Below are 23,209 nucleotides of genomic sequence, written 5' to 3' on the forward strand. Positions count from 1 at the left end.
GAGGTGAGGCTAATGATAGTAACACTAAAAAAGAAAGATAGAAAGGAAAAAGTGTCAATGAAACATTAAAAGTAAAAGTCCAAAAATGGGAGCAGAAAAAATTCAAAGGATAAAGACAAGCAGATAAATGTTACAGATAAAATGTTAAATCACATGAGTAAGTATGTATATATATATATATATATATATATATATATATATATACATGGATTAATTTATGTTAAAGTCTATAGATTGATGGATGCAATCCTCATTTAGTCCTTTTTAAAGGAAATGTTAATGTGTCAGATACATAATTTTTAAATAATAAAAAAATGTGAATGTTATAAATACAGTGAATATTTCAAGTAACAAAGTTTTGAGGCTTCAATGTCATGCAACCATCATAATATATAACCAGGAAGTTCCTTTAACATCCACACAAGTAATATCTACAATAAAACAACTAAATTAAATGTTCTAAGAAATTAATAAATAACATATTCAAATTTTTTCTTTGGCTTTTTATATTAAATCACAGACTTTTAGAATTGGGAGCAACATAGCAGCATAAGATTTAGAAATGGAAAAGACTTTTAAGAACATTTTGTTTAATACCCAATATGTATCACAAATTGGATCAAATTATCTCCTGACTCAGAAACTTCTATTTATTTATTGCTTTTTTAGAAGCCTGGTATTTAAATCCATCCACAGTCAACCTCCCACTTACCTTTCTAAAATTATTTTACATTATTCCCCTTCAAATACTTTCTATTCCAGTCAATTTCTCCAGCTAATTTTTCCCTACATGTCATCCTATATCTCAACTTCATGACTCTGCATCAGTAGATCTTGATACCTGAAATGTACTACTTCCTCTTGATCTCTACATTCTCAAATTCTTAACTTCCTTCAAAGCACAGTTTAGTTGCCAGCTCATACATATCATCTTCTTGATCTTTTCTATCTCCCAATTATTAAAACTCTTACAACTTTGAAATTGCTTTTTTATTCTTTTTTTGCTTTGTATTTAATTACTTGAGAGGAAGTTTTGCCAAGTGAATAGCGAGTCATCTCTGGGGTCAGAAAGTCCTGGTTACAAGTCATGCCTCTAACACAAACTAACTGTGTGAACATGGGTAAATCACTTAATATCCCAGTGCCCAAGTTACTTCTTAAGACTGTTAGTTCCTTATGCATTTCTAAGTTACATCAATGTAGGAAATTTTCATTCGAGGAGTTCCCAATAACAATAAAGTCACAGTTCTGAAGTGAAATAGAAGAATATAAATTCCTTTCATGCCACAACTGTTACATATTTTGTTGCATGTTTTTTTCTAGAATAATGCCATACATACATAGTAGCTATTTGTGAATGTCTGAGTCATTTATAAAAAATGAGGTTCAGGGATTGAGTAACTTTACCAAAGTCAAACAGGTAGGATATAAGAAAGACTAGCTTAAAAAACACATCTTCAAAAGTCAATGTTCTTTACATTATTGAAGGCTGCCTCATTCTTCAGAAGTCTTTTAATCAAAATCCTTCCCCAAAGAATGAATATTCTTTATAATATTTTTTAAAGTATTTGCCCAACATTAGCTTGCACTCTTCCAGTGAGGGAGAGAGCCCATTTGACTTATTACAAAATAGTAATTGTTAGATATGGTTCTTAATATCATTTATACAACTTTTAATTACCATCCAAGTTTTTTTTTAAAAAAATACCTTTTTCCTAATGCCATGACCATTGCTTCAAAAGAGCTATCATATCGGAGCAAAGGAAGGCTGTGTCCAGAAAGAGTAGATTCAATAAATTCTGAGAGTCCAAAGTATTTTTTGTTTTCCTGATATAAGTCCATTCCCTGAAACAAACCAAATCATTAGTAATTGAATCAGATCACTCCTGGAGACAATGGATTTTAACCGGACTACCATTTGTCATAAAATTATTGATAAGTTTGGATATTTGTCCAATGAATATCAAATTGAGTTCTCAATAAACAACTTCATTATCTCATTTCTGCAATAAACATGAAATCAAGGAGAAATTCAAATGGAGTATAAGGCCAGTGTGCTAGGTTCAATCATATTAAGACTTTTATAGAATGGCTATGATATAGATCAGGGGTAGGGATCCTCTTTTGTCAAGGGTCATTTAGATATTTAAAACATCATTCATCTACTATATTTAGTCAAACATTTAATTAATTCACCCTAAAAAACCTCCTAGATTTATTGAATTTTGGGTCCTGTCTACAGTTGCCATGGAAGCACCTGACCAAATGATTTATGCCTTGTGCAGTTCATGAGCCAGATGTTCCCCATACCTGAGTATAGAGAATAAGGATGCCATGGAGGACAGAAAATGCAGAGTATGACAGGAAAAATAAGGGAAATGCAAGAGGATTTTCTAGCAGTGCTGTAGCAGGAAAGAGTAAAAATGAGAACCATATGAGAAAACCAACTACATGAGAAAAGTACAAGATTTTATGATGAGAAGTGAATTAACAAACAGTTCTGTACTGAGACAATATTTTCATACCATATTCCTAAGACTGCACACCCTAAATGACAAATTAATGTTATTCCTGTTCTTTTGTATTCATCAGCATCAACAGACTCCTCCAAAAATATTTATTTATTTTTTAACATACAATTTGTTTTAAGAAAGGCCTTTCCACAACCATTCATTTTACTTAAATAAGTTTAAATTGGTTTTAGAAATATTTCAATCAACTACATGAAATCTAAGTTCATTATAATTCCAGCAGTCCAATAATGCAGAAATGTGATGGATTCTATATATATATATATATATATATATATATATTACATATTGTCAATGTGGGAATTTTTTTGCTTTATGTTTGTCACAAAAGATTTTCTTTTTTTCCCAAGTGGATTAGAAAGGAGGAACAAAGAGAAAATAAAAACTTCTCAAATGAAGAAAGAAAATTAATTTTAAAAAGAAATTTAAATTTTGGTCAAGAAATTTCTTTATAGAGCTGCTAACATGTTCTAAGCAATTCTACTCAATTCAATATCAATCCCAAAAATAAATCATATTATAATTTTACCAAAATATATAGTATTGCAATAAAAACCTATTTTCCAGAATTCAATCAGAGATGCTAAGTAATCAAAAATGTTTCTATATTCTTTTTTAATGAAAAGAATGCAGATGATGATAAATAACTAGGCTGATACCAAGGCTACAAAATTTTTAGAAGATCAACAATCATGTCATTAATTACATAACCATTTTGGCCTTGGATTCAAGAAGCTTGAATTTGAATTCCCACTCACACATGTATTAGTTGTATAAATGCTGAACAAGTAACTTAACTTTTTTGATCGTTAATGTCCCCACCTACAAAATTATAGAGTAATAATATCAAACAATAGCATTACTGTAATACTCAGATGAGACAATGAATATAAAATACTTTGCAAACTATAATATAAAATAGAAATGGGAGTTAATCTTATTATTATAGTTTTTCAATCTCCTACATCTTCTAACTATGTTCCTAAAAATAGAGAACTAAGTATCAAGATGACCTAAGGAGGGGCAGCTAGGTGGTGCAGTAGATAAAGCACCAGCCCTGGAGTCAGGAGTACCTGGGTTCAAATCCGGTCTCAGACACTAAACAATTACCTAGCTGTGTGGCCTTGGGGCAAGCCACTTGACCCCATTTGCCTTGCAAAAAACAGAGTTGAATAATTCAAATCTGTTAGGGGAAGCTAGGTGGAGCAGTAGATAAAGCACCAGCCCTAGAGTCAGGAGTACCTGGGTCAAATGTGTTCTCAGACACTTAATAATTACCTAGCTGTGTAGTCTTGGGCAAGCCACTTAACCCCATTTGCCTTGCAAAAAAAAAAAAAAAAAAAGATGACCTAAGGCCATGGCAAGACACTATATCATCAGATATTTACTTAATCAACTCTTCTAGATTCAACTTACTATGATAAAAAAAGAAATATTTTAGTAATATTTTCAAAAAGTTGAAAAAGACACATTGGAAGATAAGTTCTATTGGACTTGAATCTCCCTGAGACCAGATACTATGTATACCCCTCTGAATCTAATATCATGCTTTGCTTAAAGTATTATCAAAAATGTTAACAATTAGAAAGAACTCTAACTCCTAAGCTGATCCCTCGCTTTACAGGAAAATTAAGCCCCAAAATATTGAGCAATTTCTTTAATATTTCAGAAATAGTAAATAAGTAGAATGGAGATTTGAACCCAGGTCTTCTGAATCTAAAACTAGTGTTCTGGATTCTATACCATACTTCCACCCAAAAAAAAAAATGGATTGAATGAATGAATTAATAAATGAAAAGTGAAACCGATTTTATCACCACTACCATTGCCATGCCACTCCTGAAGTGTTCTGGTTAATTGATATCCTTCTATATAATTTCTACAGACTCTACTATAAATACTTTAGGAGACATAAAATTACCCCAGAAATGTATGTCTTACATTACTGTAGGAAGCAGGCCAGTGGATCTCATTGTAAGGACTGATCAGGGTGTGCTGCGTCTGTAAAGCATATGGGAAGGAGGTCACATGGAGGGTCACAATGTTGGGTGCTTCCTTCACCTCTCTGCAGTTGAGTAGTCGATCGACGAGTCCTAACGATGGCTCGGTTTGAGGATAGAGGTTATGAACAGCACTGCTGGTATTGAGAAGAAGAGGAAAGGGAGAAAGGAAAAACCAAAAGTGACATTTTCAATATTACCAAAGAAAAATGGCAAGATACTTGCTCACTCAAAAAATATAGTAAGACTTTTCCTATTATTCTCACATTCTACTCACTTTCTCAAAATCTTCTCCAAAAAGTACTCCAAAAGCCAGGAGTAGCAAAATTTTACCTAAATTGAGGCAAAATTAAAACCTTGTTCCATAGTCAACAATCTAAGAGGTTCTCTCTGCCTCAAAATTGTTCCCCCTTTTTCAAAAGGGCATAGGGCAGCTAAGTGGTGCAGTGGGGGGTGGCTAGGTGGCACAGTGGATAGAGCACCAGCCCTGGAGTCAGGAGTACCTGAGTTCAAATCTAGCCTCAGACACTTAATAATTACCTATCTCTGTGGCCTTGGGCAACCACTTAACCCCATTTGCCTTACAAAAACCTAAAAAAAAAAGAAAGAAAGAAAAGGGCATAGTTACATCCAACCTTTCTGGAGAGCGATTTGGAATTATGCCCAAAAGGCAATAAAAATGTGCATACCCTTTGATCCAGCAATACCATTACTGGGTCTATACCCTGAAGAGATCATGAAAAAGGAAAAAAACATCACTTGCACAAAAATTTTCATAGCAGCTCTATTTGTAGTGGCCAAGAATTGGAAATTGAGTGAATGTCCATCAATTGGGGAATAGCTGAACAAATCATGGTATATGTATTATGTTATGGAGCACTATTGTTCTATTAGAAACCAGGAGGGAATGAGAATTCAGAGAAACCTGGAAGGATTTGCATAAACTGATGCTGAGAGAGATGAGCAGAACCAGAAGAACATTGTACACCCTAACGGCAACATGGGGGTGAGGACCAACCTTGATGGACTTGCTCATTTCATCAATGCAACAATCAGGGACAGTTTCTGACAGTCTCTGAAGGCAAGGTCTCTATCTCTCCCATTAAATTAAGAAGTTCAAATACATAGGCTTTATTTTCCGTATTGGACTGAGAATTCAATGAGATTATAAACTATAAATTCCCCCATCAGAGTGACATTTGGTGTTCACAGATGTACAGATTTTTTTTTATATTTCAAAACAGATATCTACAGAAAATGATAAAAAAAATCTTAGTGAAGGAGTAAGAGTATCCTTCACACAAATTGAATTAAAAAATTTCATAAACATAGGAAAATGATTAGATAATGTACTATCAAATGAATATCACAGATTTTTCAATTGAACCCTTTGAAGAGGGTCAATTTCACATATACCATACACTTTAAATGAATTATCCAAGGTGAGTCAGTTCTGAGAGATTCATCAATCATAGCCACAAGTTCTCTCTTCTGTGTTCATACTCCAATACTCTAGACATGCATCAAATCAGAGGTCAATCTACCACAGACAGAGGGAAATCCAAAATGTTATCTCCAACTTGACCTAGCATTATAAAAACAGATGCTCTATCAAAGCACTCTTCTGACATCTGGAGGCAGCCCAGAAGCAGCACTAGGTTCCAAAAACTACACTAGATGGAGTGTGAACTTTGGCAAGTCATAGAAAGCAAGAATGTTCCAAATATGAGCCTAGAGACATGTCTCTCATCCATCAAAAAAAAAAGCTATCTGAATACAGAAAGGTTTATTGTCAGATCACTGCCCAACAGATGCTTTGATTTGTTTTGAGGGGACATGACAAATGGATGACCCATGATATTGTGGTACGTAGAGAACTGGGCACAAATCCAGGAAGAACTGTTCAACATCTTGCCTCTGGAACATATTCTCAATGAGCCTAAGTAAATCAATTAACTTCTCAGTCGCTCTTTAAGACAATAAATTACAGAGAAAGCTACAGTCTGCATTGATAGAGTTTCTTCTTTTTGATTCTTTATGTTATTTTATTTTATTTTTTTCCAATTACATGCAAAGATAGTTTTCAATATGATAGAGGGAGTTTCTTGACCTGGAAATTTCCTATACCAAAGAAATCACAGGACCAGTGACTATTTCAATCCTACAACTGTGGAGTGGATTGAATGCTCATATCAAGGAAAACCCAGGGGGCATCTAGGTGGCACAGTGTATAGAGAACCAGCCCTGGATTCAAGAGGACCTGAGTTCAAATTTGATCTTAGATACTTAATACTTGCGTAGCTGTGTGTTCTTTTTGGAAAGTCACTTAACACCATTGTCTTGCAAAAAAAAATGAAAAACAGATTTTTGTAGTGGACAGGAAGGAAGGAAGGAAGGAAGGAAGGAAGGAAGGAAGGAAGGAAGGAAGGAAGGAAGGAAGGAAAAGAACAGAAGGAAGAAAAGAAGAAAAAGTGACCACAATCTTTTGAGATGTTACAATACCCTCTAGTGGAGAGTTGTAGACCACAAGTCAAGATTTCTATCTTCTAGCCATAGCTTTGCCAGTTACTAACTGTGGGACCATGTGCAAGTCATTTAACCCCAGCAGGGCTTCTGCCACTCATCTATAAAATCCTTATATTACCACCTAGATAGGCATTGTTGGGAGTTAGAAATAATAATGCCTAATTAGTAGTAAAATACTATAAAACAGGTACCTGACAAAACCAACTAATTTTTTTTAATTTAAACAATTCAGTTGAACTTTAAGCAATGACCTACTACACAAAAAAAGTTTTTGCTTTGTTTGTTTTATTAAATAGAAAATTATGACATATATGCAAAAAAGTGCTTTGCAAACCTTAAGGTGTTATATAAATGATTTATAGCTATAGCATAGGAACAGTTACTCTATTTTTCCTTAAAAAGTATGCTCATCATCTGTTTAGTACATTATCATTTTCACTATGTTCTCATATCTATTTCCTCATTTTAGCCTCACAAAACATTAAAGAGGTAGGCAAGCCATAAATTAAAATTACCATTTTGCAGATGAGAAACCTGAAGCAAAGAGAAATTAAGTTATTTGCCCAAGACACACAGTTAGGAAGTAGTAATATGGGCCTAGGCCCATATTGAAATGACCACATCTCACAGCTTCTCTTACTTATGAATTTTCTTGGAAAGTATAGTAAAGAATGTTGGACTTATTCAAAGGCATCTAGATTCAAATCTAAGCTCTCATCTTTGGAAAGTCACCTCTAGAAGACTCAGTTGTCTCCTCATTAAAATCGAAATGATTATTGAAGGAAAAACTTCTTGCAAAATTGCAAAGTGGTGTATAAAATACATTAAAAATAATTTTTTAAGGGTAGCTAGGTTGCACAGTAGATAGAGTACTGGTCATGGAGTCAGGAGTACCTGAGTTCAAATCCGACCTCAGTCACTTAATAATTGTGTGGCCTTGGGCAAGCCACTTAACCCCATTTCCTTGCAAAAAAAATTTTAAGAACCTAAAATAAATAAAATAAAAATAATAATTATTAAAACCATGATCATCTATTTTAGCAACTATATCCCCTACTTCAATGAAATCCCACATATAATTTTCAAGAAAGAAAACTTCAATCCCACTAGAAAACTAGCCCATCTTACCTCACAAGATCCCAATGTGCATGATCATGGATTAGGACAAACAGTGTGTGAGGATTTTGAAGAGAGTTTTGCAGAAAAACCTTAAATTTGGTCTGAGCCTCTGCATCCAACTTCACTACATACTGCTCTACTCTCTGCTTAGTCACATGCTCCTTTTCCAAGCCAAGTTCTAGTAAAACTCCTAGAAGAAAATAAAACTGTATTAGGGAGTCCAAAAGGAAATTCATAGTCTAGGGATCAGGTTTCATTCCATACTACCTGTTTGACTTTGATTAACTCCAATCATCTTTCTAGGCTTTAGGTTAGTCAACAGCAAAATGTGGGAGTTGTATTAGATCTGTAGTTCTCAAATGATGTTGTAGAAACCCATTATGGGTCCCCAAAACCATTTTAGGGGTCCATGAAGTCAAAGCTATTTTATAGTTCACAGTGAGGTAATAAATGTTTATAGATAGAACCCACACAAACAAAAGTTCTGGGCGGGGGGGGGGGGGGGGGGGGGGGGAATTGTCCTCAACGATTTTTAAGAATGTAAAAGGGTCCTGAAACCAAAAAGATTAAGAAATGCTAGTCAAGAAGATCTCTAAAATTTCTTTAAGTTCTAAATCCATTTGTTCATTTATCCTGTCATTACCCAATAGAAGCTGTAAGCTACAAGTTTCTAATGACTGAATGAGAAATTAAAAAAAAAAAAAAAAAACATTTACAGTTCCAAGAGAGGATGAAATAAGATGGAGTAATAAAAATACCCAGTGAATTTTAGTAACTCTGCCTGGGTCAGATCAACAAGACTCAAACTCATATCTTCACACTGAATTCTTATGTAATCTGAAAAGATAAAATGGAATAGAAAAATTCAACATCTCCAACAAGTGCCAACCATATACCTGAATGCCAGAGGTGAAATAAGGTCTGTTGATAGGTCACTTCCGAGGGTGGTACACAGATTAGAAAATCCACTTTTTCAAAGGAGCCTAGATCCAGATTCTGAGTGCTGGAATCAGCAATGGAACACACATGAGACAGGAGCTTCTGGGCCACGGCTAACTGCAAGGGACGAATCTGATGCCGTTCAAGACCATAGCCTGGGAATCAAGGCAATTCTGTTTAAATCATTCCAAGTCAGTTCAAGCTGACAAACATTTATCAAACACTTGCTTCTCTACATGATACATTGAATACAAGGGTACATATAGACCATACCCTGCTCTCAAGGAGTTTACAATCTAACTGAGGAATTAAGGTACTGTCTTGAATAGCTAAAAGAAGTTTAAATAGAAGTGAATAGGGGGAGACCAAGCAAAGAGTTAAGATAAAAATCAAGAAAGGAGGGATTATGTCTAGCAAGGGGATATTCAGGGAAGAAGAGAGCCTAGAAGAAAGAAAAACCCTTTGTCTGAAAAAGATGAATACACACTCAATTTGGATCAATGTACAACATAGAAACAATGTAAAGACTGACAAATTGCTTTCTGTGGGGGGGGGGGAGTAAGATGGGGGAAAATTGTAACACTCAAAATAAATAAAATCTTTAATTAAAAAAAGAAAATGATGAATAAAGACTGGAGAATGGATTGCATAAATGCAGTGGTGGAAAGAGGCAGAGCATGATTAGAAAATCATTAATAATTTAGTTGGCTACAACATAGAAGGAAAGGAATGAGGACATAGAGGAGAAATAGCACTATAAATCTGGCCTCCACAAGGCCTGGTTGCAGAAGGGCTTAGATAGCAACCTAAAGAGTTTGTACTTAATTCTGTTTATAAGAGGGAGCCAACTGGTGGTTTTTGAGTAAGGACATCTATAACAAGAGCAGAGAGGGAGCTCAGGCATATGTGTTAAGACAAATTAAAGAGGGAAAAGAATGGAAGCAGGAAGGGCAATAGAGTGGTTTTTTTTTTCCCATTAGTTTAGGCCAAGGAATTAAGAGCATGACTTGAGTAATACTTAGAGAATAGATGAGAGAGATACTTCAAAGGAACACCTGTGTTTCCTGGCAAGCCTGGGGCCTGAACTGCCACATATTATTTCAAAGGGACTTCTAAGTCATGATGCTGAAAGAAGAATCATTCCCTACTGAGAGGAAATGGGGTTTGTAATGGAAAGAATTACAGGCTTGGAATCAGGATATCATGGCTCCAAGCCCAGTCCTACTCTGTCCCAGACTGAACCTGCATTCTAAACTTGTAACTTCACAAAGCTACTGAGAGATTAGAATTTATAGAAAGCCTGGTTTTAGTTTCATATAAGAAAGAATTAAAGCTGCCGCTAGAATGAGATTGCCCCATCAATGACAGTATTCAAAGCAAAGACTGAATGATCATTTGTCAGGAATGTTATAAAATTTCCTTTTTAACAGAAATTTTCTGCTCATCTCAAGTTGAAGGCAATGTCCTCCCAACTCCTGTCAGCTCAAGAGGTTCAAAACATAATGCTAATGTATACAAAAAACTACCAATAAATATGCAACACACACACACGGGAAAGAGCTAGAATTTCATCTCTGCTACCATGCAGAGAACTTTAAGTCTTTGAGAACAGATGGTACAAAAAAACACATCACTCTAAGGTCAACTTGGTTATGGGAATGCAGATTGCATTCCACAGGGTCCATCTGCAAACTGTGTCCAGCTTGGTGAGGCCTACCAAAGTCTGTGCTCCAGTGAGCACTCGCAAACTAAATATATATCCATCTTTTGATGGGGCATCAGAGTAGAATCTCAGTAGAATATATCAAGCATTATTTATAAAACAATTTCCAAAGGGTACAAATTGCAGAGCAGCTGTCAAGTTTTATTGGTAGAGGAAATTTCAGCTACCTGCACTGATGAAATAATAGGATTGGTCCCAAAATAATATATATATATATATATATATGTATATATACATATATATATACACATATACATATATATACACATATACATATATATGCATATGTATATATACATATATATGTACATATACATACATACATTAATAAAACAACGTTTTTCTCTAGCACCTAAATCAAGGGATGTGTGAACTTATGTTGTTATTATTTTGACAGAATTTGCTTCCTTCCTCTGTAATTATCTATTTTATTTATACATTTAAAAACCTCATCCTGAGAAATCCATAGATTTCGTTAGATTGACAAAGGAATCCATGACACAAAATCCCATGACACAAAATAGAAAGTATTCCACCAACAGCATTCCAATGAGTCAGAACAATCCCTTTTCAGTTTTCAGGAATCATAAAACCTCCAGGTTGGAGGGGACATTGGTGGTTATTCTACAATATCCCTGAGAAGTGATGATAATTGGTTACATTTATTTAGCCTTCTGTGTGGTTGATTTGCAAATTATTTTCCATACAATAAACTTAAGAGGTAGGTGGTATAAGTATCATCATTTCCATTTACAGATGAGGAAACTGATACCCAAGAAGATTGTGACTTGTTTAATAGCATATTATTAGAAAATGGCAGAACTAAGTCTGGGTCCCAGATCCTGGGTCTTTCCTTTATATAGACTCTTTGAACAGATGAACTTGTAGGAAAGAATGGGATGTGAAGGGTTTGAAATACTGAGAGAAATAATTCTAATCATTAAAATGGGTGAAATTGGACTGACACAATCATTCCTTCAAATCTGACTGAGACTTTATTATTCCATAGGATGGTTCCAATAGAAAACCTAGTATGATTCCTTTAATGGTATAATTTTTGAACCCATAGTGGTACCAGTACAACTGAGAAAGAATCGGGCACTGCTGGCATGCCTACACCATGAAAGAAGTCTGTCTCCAACAGAAGCACCAGAGGAGAGAGCCTTTAAGCAGTGTGTCACCCTGTTTTCTCCAGGAGTGTAACTAATGGAACGCTGATACTCATCCACCTTCTCCCTCCTCCTTGACCACTGCTCTGGTCTCAGTTTCATGACTCCTGCTGAGTCCTTTGGATTTACTGACACCAATGAACTCTTAAGCTTGACCACTGACAGACTCCTATTCCACTTGCTCAGGAATCTAGATTTAAATGATGCCCGTTCTGCATCACCTCCCCAGAGCTTCTCCCTCCTTTACAAAGTCTCATCCTTCTGATATGGATAGTACCAGATAGTCCTTTAACATATGTATGTATATACATATATATATATGTATATATATATACACACATAAATATACATATATATGTATACAAATCGATATATAATATACATACATTTTTCTATACACACATGCATTTATCTATATGCACATACACAGGTACACAAGCATTTTGTACATCTACACATATAATTAATATATATTTAATTCCAGCAAATACTGAAATGCAAATCTTTGGGCCATGATTACCCATCATTCTTCTGGTTGATACTCTCTCAGCAACTTCAATGAGGTTATATTTCAGATTAGGCTGTTTTTCTCTTAATCTTCATAAAACCACATATGCCTAAATAGTTTGGATTAGTATCATTCTGCTTATCTTCTGCCATGAGAAAGGGAGTGAAGCCAGTGAAGCAAGTTTTCTCCAGTCTACCATCTCAGAATCTTAAAAGTGGAAAGGAATGCAAGGGATCCCTATTCAAACTCCCAACCCAATAAAAGAATCAGCTTTATGACAATCCCAACAAATGGGCTACCTAGTCTCTACTTGAATACCTCCAGTAACAAGAAACTTAATACTCCAAGAAGTGACCTATTCTGTTTTTGGACAGCTTTTAATTTGGGGGGAAATTCTTTATGAGTCAAAATCTGCTTTCCTCTAACATCCACCTATTAATCCTGCTGTGATTAAAATTAAATAAAATTTGATTTATTGAAACTTTTAAAGTCTTAAAGATGTTCTTGCATTGCTCAATGCAATCAGTCACTAATTCTAGAGGACCAATTGTGAAACATGTCCCCCTACTCCTGCCTTGACAGAGAGGCAATAGACTGGAGGGGAGGATTGAGACTGGCATGTTTGGATATGGCCTGTGTATATGTGGATTTGTTCTGTTTATCTATACTTACTGACTACACTGGAAATGTGGAATTATTAAGAGACAGTGGAGGCGGGGCGGCTAAGTGGCATAGTAGATAAAGCACCGGCCTTGGAGTCAGGAGTACCTGGGTTCAAATCCAATTACCTAGCTGTGTGGCCTTGGACAAGTCACTTAACCCCATTTGCCTTGCAAAAAAAAAACTAAAAAAAGAGACAGTGGAGGTAAGAGTAACTGTAAGTGATAAAAAAAAATTAAGAGCATCAATGCAGTATTTTTAAAGTATACAGAATGAGAAAGAAGGAAGGAATTTAAGTGTACTAGGCACTGGGTGAAGCACTTTTTAACTATCCTCATAACAACCCTGGGAAGTAGATGTTATTTTTTATCCTCCCTTAACATTGAGGAAATTGAAGCAAACAAAGTGTCCAGGATCACACAACTAATAAGTATCTGAAGTCAAATTTGAACTCAGTTCTTTCTGACAACAGTCCCAGAGATCTATCCACTCCGTCATCTAGCTGAATAGAAGAGAAGAAAATTAAGGGGGGAAAACACATAAACAGGACAGCTTTGGGTTCAATATAATGAATGTATTAGAGATCTTTTTTTCAATGCTACATAATAGAGATTAGTAGTTTTATGTAAAATTTTCATTTTCTGATCTTTGTAGTTGGAAATACTCATATGATCTGGAATCTGTCACATTCAGAATAATAAAAGTTAAAATGTATATAAAACATCAATTAATAAATAAAAAGAAATTATTTGATTGAGTAACTATTTTCTTCTAGATGATAGTCTTTCAGATTTTTCAAGTCAAAGAAAATACTTTATCACCCAAAACTTTTTTTACTCTAAACTACATACCCCTTCTTCTTTCAAAAGATCATCATAAGGGGGCAGCTAGGTAGCACAGTGGATAGAGCACTGGCCCTGGAGTCAGGTGCACCTGAGTTCAAATCTACCCTCAGATACTTAATAATTGCCTAGCTGGGTGACCTTGGGCAAGTCACTTAATCCTATTGCCTGAAATTAAAGGAAAAAAATCATTGTCACAGAAGAGATTTCCTAAGGCAAATATCTGGAAAGGACCTTAACAATTAGATCATATAGAGAAAACCCTTTTCTTTATTACTGAGAAATGTCCAATTGAAAGTTCCTATATTATATTCCTGCTGCTTCTCATTCTGGTCACCTTCCTCTTTGGGCACGCAAAGAAAACTCAAGGGTGCTATCCCATTTGAGAATTTAAGCAAACTACGGACACAGTTACAGTGAGAAAAAAAGAGGATGAAAAGTATAAAATCTTATCTCTCCCAAGACCTGGAGAGTAAATAATAGAATGAGTTTCTGTTAGAAGACAGAAGGCAACTCAAAGATAAGTAAGAAAAATCTAGCCCACTGAGATAAATAGACCTCTTTGTTAATTCCTTGTTGAGGAAGCCAGAAGGCAGGGTCTTCTGTTGATGCAAATAATTAAAGGCTCTTATGATTGAAGTCTTAACAGTCAGAGGACAAATCCAAAGCTACCTTCAAATTCAAAATCATCCAAGCTGACTCTTGTTACTTACTTGTACACAAAGGTGTCCCACTGGCATCCAGGACTGCTGGTTTATTTGCTGATGTATTAAGTGAAGAGGAAATGTGGCTTTGGTTTTCTTGATAAAACTTGTCCAGCAAAATATCAATGTCACCCTCTACCAGATATAGAGAAGAGAAATAGAAGCATGTTCAAAATCTTTTGTGAGTAGACATAATAAAGCTCTATGAGTCCTATATTCAGAGTCAAAACAGCCAGCCATCAAGAACTACTTTATCATACAATGGACAGAACATAGGTCAGCACAAAATAAAATACGTGGGTCAAAATACAATGCCCCAGACATAAGAAAAAGCTTTTTAACAGGTCAAAAATTTCCATTCCATTATATCTTTCTCCATAAAACATCTAGGAAGAATCAAATATATATTTCTGGTTTTTCCTTTTTTGTTTGTTTCCTTCTATCACACAGATTTGTGGAGTTGATAATAAATCCCATTACTTCTTACCTGGACAAAGAGTGCTAAAAAAGGCGCCTAAAGATTCCACTTTTCCAGTCACAAGCTCGAAATTTACTTCTTTCTGATATTCTGCTGGGCTCAAGAGGCTTTCAGAGAGAATCCGGGCCTGATATTTTCCTATAAAATAGTGCAATTCAGTATATTTCCACAGTGCCGGTTCATAATAAGTTTTGTATAAATATTAGCTATCATTATTGTTATTTGGAATACAATTTGCATAAGCCTAAAATGAAGATGCTTAAGGTGACAAAAGTTTTTTTCAACTATCTAATGAAGAATTCTGAATTAATGAGCTGTTTCAAAAAAAATTTTTAAGTTTGGACTAGGTAACCTAAAACCAGGATCCTTAATCTAGGGTGAAGGAACTTATTTTTTTTAATATGCTAATAATTGTATTTCAATATAATTCACAGTCCTACAAATTTTATTTTATGCATTTAAAAATTATTCTGAGAAGAGGTTCATAGATGTCTCTAAACTGCCCCAAACTGCTAAAGGGGTTCACAATACAGGAAAAATAAAAAAGCCCTGTCATAGCTCTGACAATTTTATCTAATGTATTTCTTCCAGTTCTGATGTTTTTCCTGTCAGAAGTTTGTTCTAACTCCAGTAATCTAGGGCTCTATTTATAGTTCTTTGGACCCCTGTATATAGAACTCTCACTTTCTTATATCCTTTCCATCCTCAAAAGGTTTTAACTACATTAGCCCAGTAAAATCTAGTCAAGAATTTTTCAGGGAGGCTAGGTGGCTCATGGGGCAGCTAGGTGGCGCAGTGGATAGAGCACTGGCCCTGGAGTCAGGAGTTCAAATTCAGCCTTAGACACTTAATAATTACCTAGTTGTATGGCCTTGGGAAAGCCAATTAACCCCATTTGCCTTGCAAAAACCGAAAAAGAATTTTTCAAAAGAAAACAACAATTTCTTTTTTATCTTGCTTGGACAATCATGGTTTAGAGCAATTATTAGAAAATACCTACCCTATACCAATATATGTAGAAAGTGCCATGAAAAGGATATTATCAATCCATCTAATTTTATAATATTTTATTTTTCCTCAATTATATGTTAAAGCAATTTTTAAACATTTTTTTTAAAGTTTTGAGTTCCAGATTCTATTTCTTCTCTCCCTTTCTCTTCTACCCCCTCCCATGGGAGAATTGCAAACTGATTCTAATTTTTTAATGGGGGGAATTGGAATCCATACTTGTGAGCTCAAGGGAGTTCTTGATATGGACATTTCTCTCTCTAACTTCCCTATTTCTGTTGAGGACACCAATATGTTTCCACTCTCAAAGTTTCACTCCTCACCCCCCTTCACCCTATAAACTTAATCAGTTGTCTCATCTTGATAACTCTTACCTCTGGAACCATCATTCCCATCTATCCTCTCCTCTCCTTTCATTCACAGGCCATCCTCATCTCTTACCTGGACCACTATCATAGAGGTTTCCTCCATTCTGTCTTCTCTCCAAACAACTCCCTAATTGATAATCCTAAACACAGATCTAACTATGTCCTTCTCCTATTCCAAAAGCTTCAGTGGCTCCCTGTTGCTTCTAGAACAATTCTCAGAATCACCAAAAGTCTTAATTCAGGTATAGCTTAAAATTTCAATAAGATTTTAGACATACCAGTTAAAAATCCATTGTTTTATATTTTAATCTTATTGCTCCAACCTATTTTCTGGATTTCAAATTACTTTTTTCTTCACACATTCTAGATTTTAACAAAGTATCCAACTTGCCATTTCCAAAAACAACTTTCCATGTCCCATTTTTACACAAGGTTTTTCACCAAGCCTGAAATGCTACTCTCACTTCCACCTCTTGGAATTCTTAGCTCTATTCAAGCTTCAATTCTACTTGAATTAATTGTAATTAAATCAAAATTTAATTTTTTGATCCTTCCACAAGTTGCTAGCACTCCCACCTGAAATTGTTTTTTTATTTATTTCTCTGTGAAATAAGGAAGATAAGGGATAATAAGCAAGTTCCTTAAGGGCAGGGATGGTTTCCATTTTTGTTTTTAATCACCTCATCTAGCACACTGTCTAGCACAAAGTAGCCTCTATAAAAATACATTTTGTATTGAATTGAAATTCCCTCCACTCATATAGACCAGTAACCCTTCTATAATTTAGAATTTAAAAAAATTTAAGTGACATGGTCACACAGCAAAGCATATATCAGAGGCCTAGAGAACCCTAGACTTCTTGACCCAAAACTGTCCCTCTAGCCACTATACTCCATTCATTTTCTATTCTATATTACTCTAAAACTAATTCTAATCAAGCAAATTTTTAAAATTACATATTGTAGAGAAGGTAAAAAAAATCAAGTAGGAATTCATCCAAGAGTATCCAATAAAATGAAACAACAGGTCCAGTCCATATATATAGTTTTATCAAAGCTTAACAGTAGAAGTTAGGGGTCATAGGGTGTGAATATTTTTCTAAACTTTACTCTCAGATTACTCCCTATTAAGATTTATCTAAGATCAAAACTCCACCAGCCTTGACTAGTCATCCTGTGAATTGGTAGTATGTAAAGTAATAGATAAGTTCTAGATTTGGAGTTTAAAGACATCCTGATTCTATTCTTTATTACCTTTGTGTCTTTGGGAAAATCTCTTAATTCCTGATTAACAAAAAATGGAGACCAGCTAGCATTGATGTTAAACATTAAAATATAGGTTAGAGACTCAACAGGCAAACAAGAAAAGACATTTTACTTAAACCATATGAGTCTTATCATATGGCTTTATCATCAATAAAATGATATTCTAATTTACCTTTCAATTCTAAAGTCTCTGACTTATTTTTACTTCTGTGACCCTGCCAACCCAAAAAATTCTAGAAGCTTTTCACTAATATATCTCTCTTCATCTTATGTTTTACCATTTAAAAAGATGTTTGAAGAATTCTGCATTCCTACTACTTTGACATGATCAACTCCTGTGCCTATACCAAAGACAGAAAATCAAAGATCAAATATAGGCAAAATAGAGCATTATTTACATGGATAGATAAAAGTAACAACATTAAACTATACATAAATTTAAAATCTATAATGCTCTAGAGAAATACAGAATGTGAATAACACATAGTCCCTGACTTTATTTCATTTTTAATTTAATATTTAATAAGACAAGCAATTCCAAAATGTAGTATATAATAAAAATACTGATTTAGGAAACTTCAAATCTACATACAACTTACTATTCCTTTTAAATATAATAAAGTTATAAGTCAAATTTCTTTTTTCCCTTTTTTTCTTTCTTCCCTACCCCCCTGCATAAGAGATAACTACTATTAGACACAAATAAGTGTCTGTGTCCATAAATGTAAGTCTTATTACATTAATAGGTTGTAACTATCAAGTCAGGGACTATGCTAAACCTATATGTTCTAAATGTTTATAGCACTCCCTGACTTAATGATGTTTATAGTTTATTAAGGTAATAAAACCAAAACACTCAATAAAGAAGATTTTCATGGAGGAGGTGTTTACACTGAGCTTTAAAATATTGGTCAAACTTCAACAGGCAAAAAAGAGAAGGGAAAGCCTTCTAGGAAACAGACTGCAGAGAAAAAAAGGAAGGGGAAAATGAGACTCACCTGTAACTGCAATGCAAGAGTCAATAGATGTATTCCTACATGCACATATAATAACAACATAATTCGTTTTCACAAGTTTCCCTTCGATCAGCAACTTGAACATCTCTGAAAGTCCCTCAGCCAAGGAATAACTACATTCAATGATATGCACACTGTCATTGCAAGAACTTGCAGCCAAGCCAGCCAACCATGGAAGTTGGGCTGATGTTACAGGGGCAATGTGACTAGGAACTTGAGGGAAGGGCTGTGGCGTTGCTTGTTGATACTGGCGGATCTCTGTCAAGTGGGACTCCCTCCAGGAACGCATAAATATCTGCTCCAGATCTTCAATCAGAGGAACCTGGTCTGAAGCTAAAAAATAAAAAGTTTGGTTTTTTTTTAAAAGGCTGACTTGTAATTTATTACAAGTGTTTATTTTGAAGAGAATAAAAATGCATATCTGCTTTCCTGACATGATTGATCCACTGAAGACTAAAAGTACCAAAATAAAGAAAAGTGAATACTTTGTTTTAAATAATGAGTTTTATTTTGGTGGAAAATGTCCACCAAATAATTTTTCATATATTGAATAGATATATAAATTACAAAAATTCATATTAGGAGTTTATACTTAAACTTTAAAGTTTAAAAAATGCACAGATATTTTGTAAGAACAAAGACTAATTTTATAAAGCAAATACTAAGTCTTGAAGACTTAGAGAAAGGGATCTAAGAAGTCATTTAGCCAAATCTTCTTGTTTGACAGATGAGAAAACTGAATCCCAGAGAGGTTAAGTGACTTGTTAATCACTTATATAGTTAGTAACCACCCTGGTAGTTAGCAGCAGACTCAGTTGTCACACCCAGACTTTCTGGATTCAAATCTAGTGTTCTTTTCTTAACACCATGCTAAATTATACATAAATGTTTTCTTACAAAGATCAGCTAGATGGTACAGTGTATAGAATCCAGGAAGTTCAATCATTTTTCAATAGGAGTCCTACTATTGGGGGGGGGGGGGTTCTTGCAACACAACAGTGATTTTCTATCTCCTTATCCAAGTTCAAATCCTTCCTCAGACATTTACTAACTGTGACTCTGAGCAAGTCCTTTAATCTCTGTCTGTCTCAGTTTCCTTTCCTTATCTATAAAAATAGTGATAATAACAGCATCAATTTCCCAGGGTTGTTTTGAGGATAAAGTGACTAATATCTGTAAAGCACTTAATATACAAGTACTAGCTATTATCACTCTACAAGTATCAGGTATCTACTCTAAGCAAGTGATAACTACAGAAGAAATCTAAATACTGAGCTTAGCAAATATCTATATCATATAGAAGTAAGGGGAAAAAACTCACCAGATGAGCAAGTACTCAGGTTTTAGCTGGGATCTACCCAGAACCCGGGAAGACAAGCTACATGAGTAAAGAAAATATCTCCTCCTCCATTTCTCCAGTGTTAAAGGAACAGATCATTGAAATTAGGGACAGATATTTAATGAGTGTACCTAAACCATCCAGAGAATTGTTGATTAGATTTTCATCACAATGATGTCCAAATTTTCTCCCTCAGAAAGCATCATTCTTTTTCTCCCCTATCACTTTCAGACTGGTCTTTTGGAATCCTAGCTAGTTGGGTGTCTTAGTCACTTGAAAAAAATGTAGAATGCAAGACCTTGAAGCTACATGAACAGAAAGCCTGGGAGAAGACCATGTATTACAATTCTATTAAGAAGATGCTTTCAATATATCACACAAGGAGCAGTTAGGTGGCGCAGTGGATAGAGCACTGGCCCTGGAGTCAGGAGGACCTCAGACACTTAATAATTACCTAGCTATGTGACTTTGGGCAAGTCACTTTAACCCCATTCCCTTGCAAAAAAAAAAAATACATTGTACAAACATCTAGAATAATCTTTAATCAAACTGAAAATAAATTCAGACAACATCATCTTTAAATGAGGAAAAAAGGAGTATTCAAACACTTGAACTAAATGCAAAGTTAAATCAGTTTTACTTAATTCTATATCATTTAATTTTACTCATTGCTATATTTTTCCATATTCTATAGCAAAAAAATAGGTGTAATGACTTCATAATGTCCTAAAACCTTTTATTTTTTAGGTTTTTGCAAGGCAAATGGGGTTAAGTGGCTTGCCCAAGGCCACTCAGCTAGGTAATTAAGTGTCTGAGGTCGGATTTGAATGAATTCAAGTATTCTAACTCTAGGACAGGTGCTCTATCCACTGCACCACCTAGCTGCCCCCTAAAAACTTTTATAAATACTTTTAAAATATATATTTCTCACATCAAACTATCATCATTAATTTGCAACAATCCCATTATATCACATGATTATTTATCATTATCATGCTTAGAGTAAGCCCATCCAAGCCTAAAAAAAAAAAAGGATACTCACCAAGCTGAACAAGATAATAAACTGTCAGTAAAAGCTGCATTTCCTCTGATATGGGCTGTATTGTGGAGGCACCATATTGTTCATAAGCTCGAGATATGGACTGAGAATTCTGGTAGCAAGTATACAAAAGGGAGCTTACTATGACATCGCTAAGGTTGCCACAAAGGTAAGGGAAGTTTCCATGACCTAGAAAAGAAGCATGATCATTGATCATACATTGTACAAAATCTTTTTTCACATACACCCTTATATAAAATACCCCTGATTTCTAAGAGTTGAAAGTTGAAAGCATTTAAAAGAAGTCGATATCAAATTCCACTTTCTTCCTGAAGTCACAATTCAAAAGAAGTTAATTTTCTCTTCTCCAAATCTCTGCAGGACTTGGGAATCATAGGATGTCCAAAGTAGAAAGGGACTTTGGTTTACTTCAAGAGTCACCTGAAATCCATCATCTGCAAAAAACCTTTCCTGATCCCTTTCAAAACACTGCCTAGAAAATAGTAGGCAAAATTTTGTCAGTATTTATTTTCCCTCCATTAAAGATCTTCAATTTCTCCTAAATGTATTTTACTCAGATATAATCATTTGCATGTTGTCCCCCCCCCATAAGACAGTGAGCTTCTTAAGAGCAGGAACTGACTTTTGACTCCCTAAGAGTTTAATGCTTCTATGACAATTTGACCCTACAGATAATATAATCTCACCCTAATCTGTGCCTATTTTATAGGAAACATACTGAGAGAGGTAAAGTAACTAGTTCAAGATCACATAGCAATTGTCTAGATCAGTCATTTGTAATTATAAACATATACAACCCTATAACATCTAATGTGTTCAGTATCTAATTTTTCATACATATATATATATATATATATATATATATATATATATATATATATGATTAAGTTTTATCCTGAAAGCTAGATTAAAAATCGCCAAAGGAACATTTCTGCAGCTCAACTTTTATTTAGCATCATTGCATTTAACATAGGGTGTGATGCAAAATTTAAATAACACTTCTATTGTCTAAACTGATTGCCTAGCTTTTCCAGAATAGGAATTTATCGATCTGGGTCTCCTTGGTTCTTATTCATCTTCATCAGATCAAAAAAAAATTTATTACCTCCCCTGAGATTCAGGTTCTTCATCCCTGCCTGACTAATTGTGTACACAAAGAGGACTGACTCTCTCCTGGATCATGTCTTGAAGTCTGGGCATGGAGCAAAGGGACTACCAAATAAAGAAGATTACTAACACCAAGATTGACTGTCTGATTCAGGTTGACAATCTTGGTCCTGAATTCTATTTCATCCTTCTACTCTGATGAATTCCAACCTGGTTTTTCAACCTGGGCTAAATTAATTCTAAGCCTTTGTCTTTCACTTCTAAGAAAGAAGGTGTGATAAATTATCAAAGAAAAGAGAGACTCCCTTAGGGCAAGAATTGGATAATTTTTCACTTCAATTATTTTCTATGTTCTTCTTAAAATGAATATAATCTCAGAGGAATCTTAGAATACTGCTAAACAGGGTCAGATGACTCCACAGGCTAAAATTAAACAGTTTCCATTAATGCCTTCTGGAATTGAGGAAAAAGAGATTTGTTTTCCCTGGTAAGGAATTCTTTGGGTAACAAACCAAAATCAGTAATACCAGGCTCCCAGAAGTTATCTATTTCCATCATCTGACCCCCTCCCAAGTCAGAAATCTCCTCTAGAGAAATAACTGATAACATCCAAGTTAATTCTGGCTACCAAGAGCTTAGCACTAAAGGAACTATATGCCTATTGGCAAAAAAGTAACTCCTGAGGAATATCTTTTCAGGATGGAAATAAGTGATAGTATTGAGGATAAAACTTGCCTTAGAGTACTAATTGATCAGTAAGCTTTTATTATATACATAATATGTTCCAAGTACTAGGTTTAGAATTTATTAGCTGAAATGTTCCTCTGCCTCCCCAAATTTTCTCCTC

General features: G+C 34.7%; 1 protein-coding gene across 3 annotated transcripts in view; it reads right to left on the reverse strand.

Moving 5' to 3' along the window:
- Positions 1-23,209, reverse strand: part of GREB1 (growth regulating estrogen receptor binding 1) — a 95,490-nt gene that overhangs the window by 62,409 nt on the left and 9,872 nt on the right. For 2 of the 3 annotated variants that reach the window (XM_074208511.1, XM_074208499.1), the window contains exons 6-13: positions 21,238-21,423; positions 18,839-19,189; positions 15,209-15,337; positions 14,731-14,856; positions 9,073-9,270; positions 8,186-8,366; positions 4,473-4,668; positions 1,709-1,845 (exon numbers count right to left, since the gene is read on the reverse strand). In XM_074208511.1, coding sequence (XP_074064612.1) covers positions 1,709-1,845; positions 4,473-4,668; positions 8,186-8,366; positions 9,073-9,270; positions 14,731-14,856; positions 15,209-15,337; positions 18,839-19,189; positions 21,238-21,423 — 1,504 coding nt within the window. The remainder of the gene's footprint in view (positions 1-1,708; positions 1,846-4,472; positions 4,669-8,185; positions 8,367-9,072; positions 9,271-14,730; positions 14,857-15,208; positions 15,338-18,838; positions 19,190-21,237; positions 21,424-23,209) is intronic. The other variant, XM_074208504.1, reaches the window with a different exon arrangement.

This window comes from Macrotis lagotis, chromosome 1 (genome assembly GCF_037893015.1).
Source record: "Macrotis lagotis isolate mMagLag1 chromosome 1, bilby.v1.9.chrom.fasta, whole genome shotgun sequence".
NCBI lineage: Eukaryota > Metazoa > Chordata > Mammalia > Peramelemorphia > Peramelidae > Macrotis > Macrotis lagotis.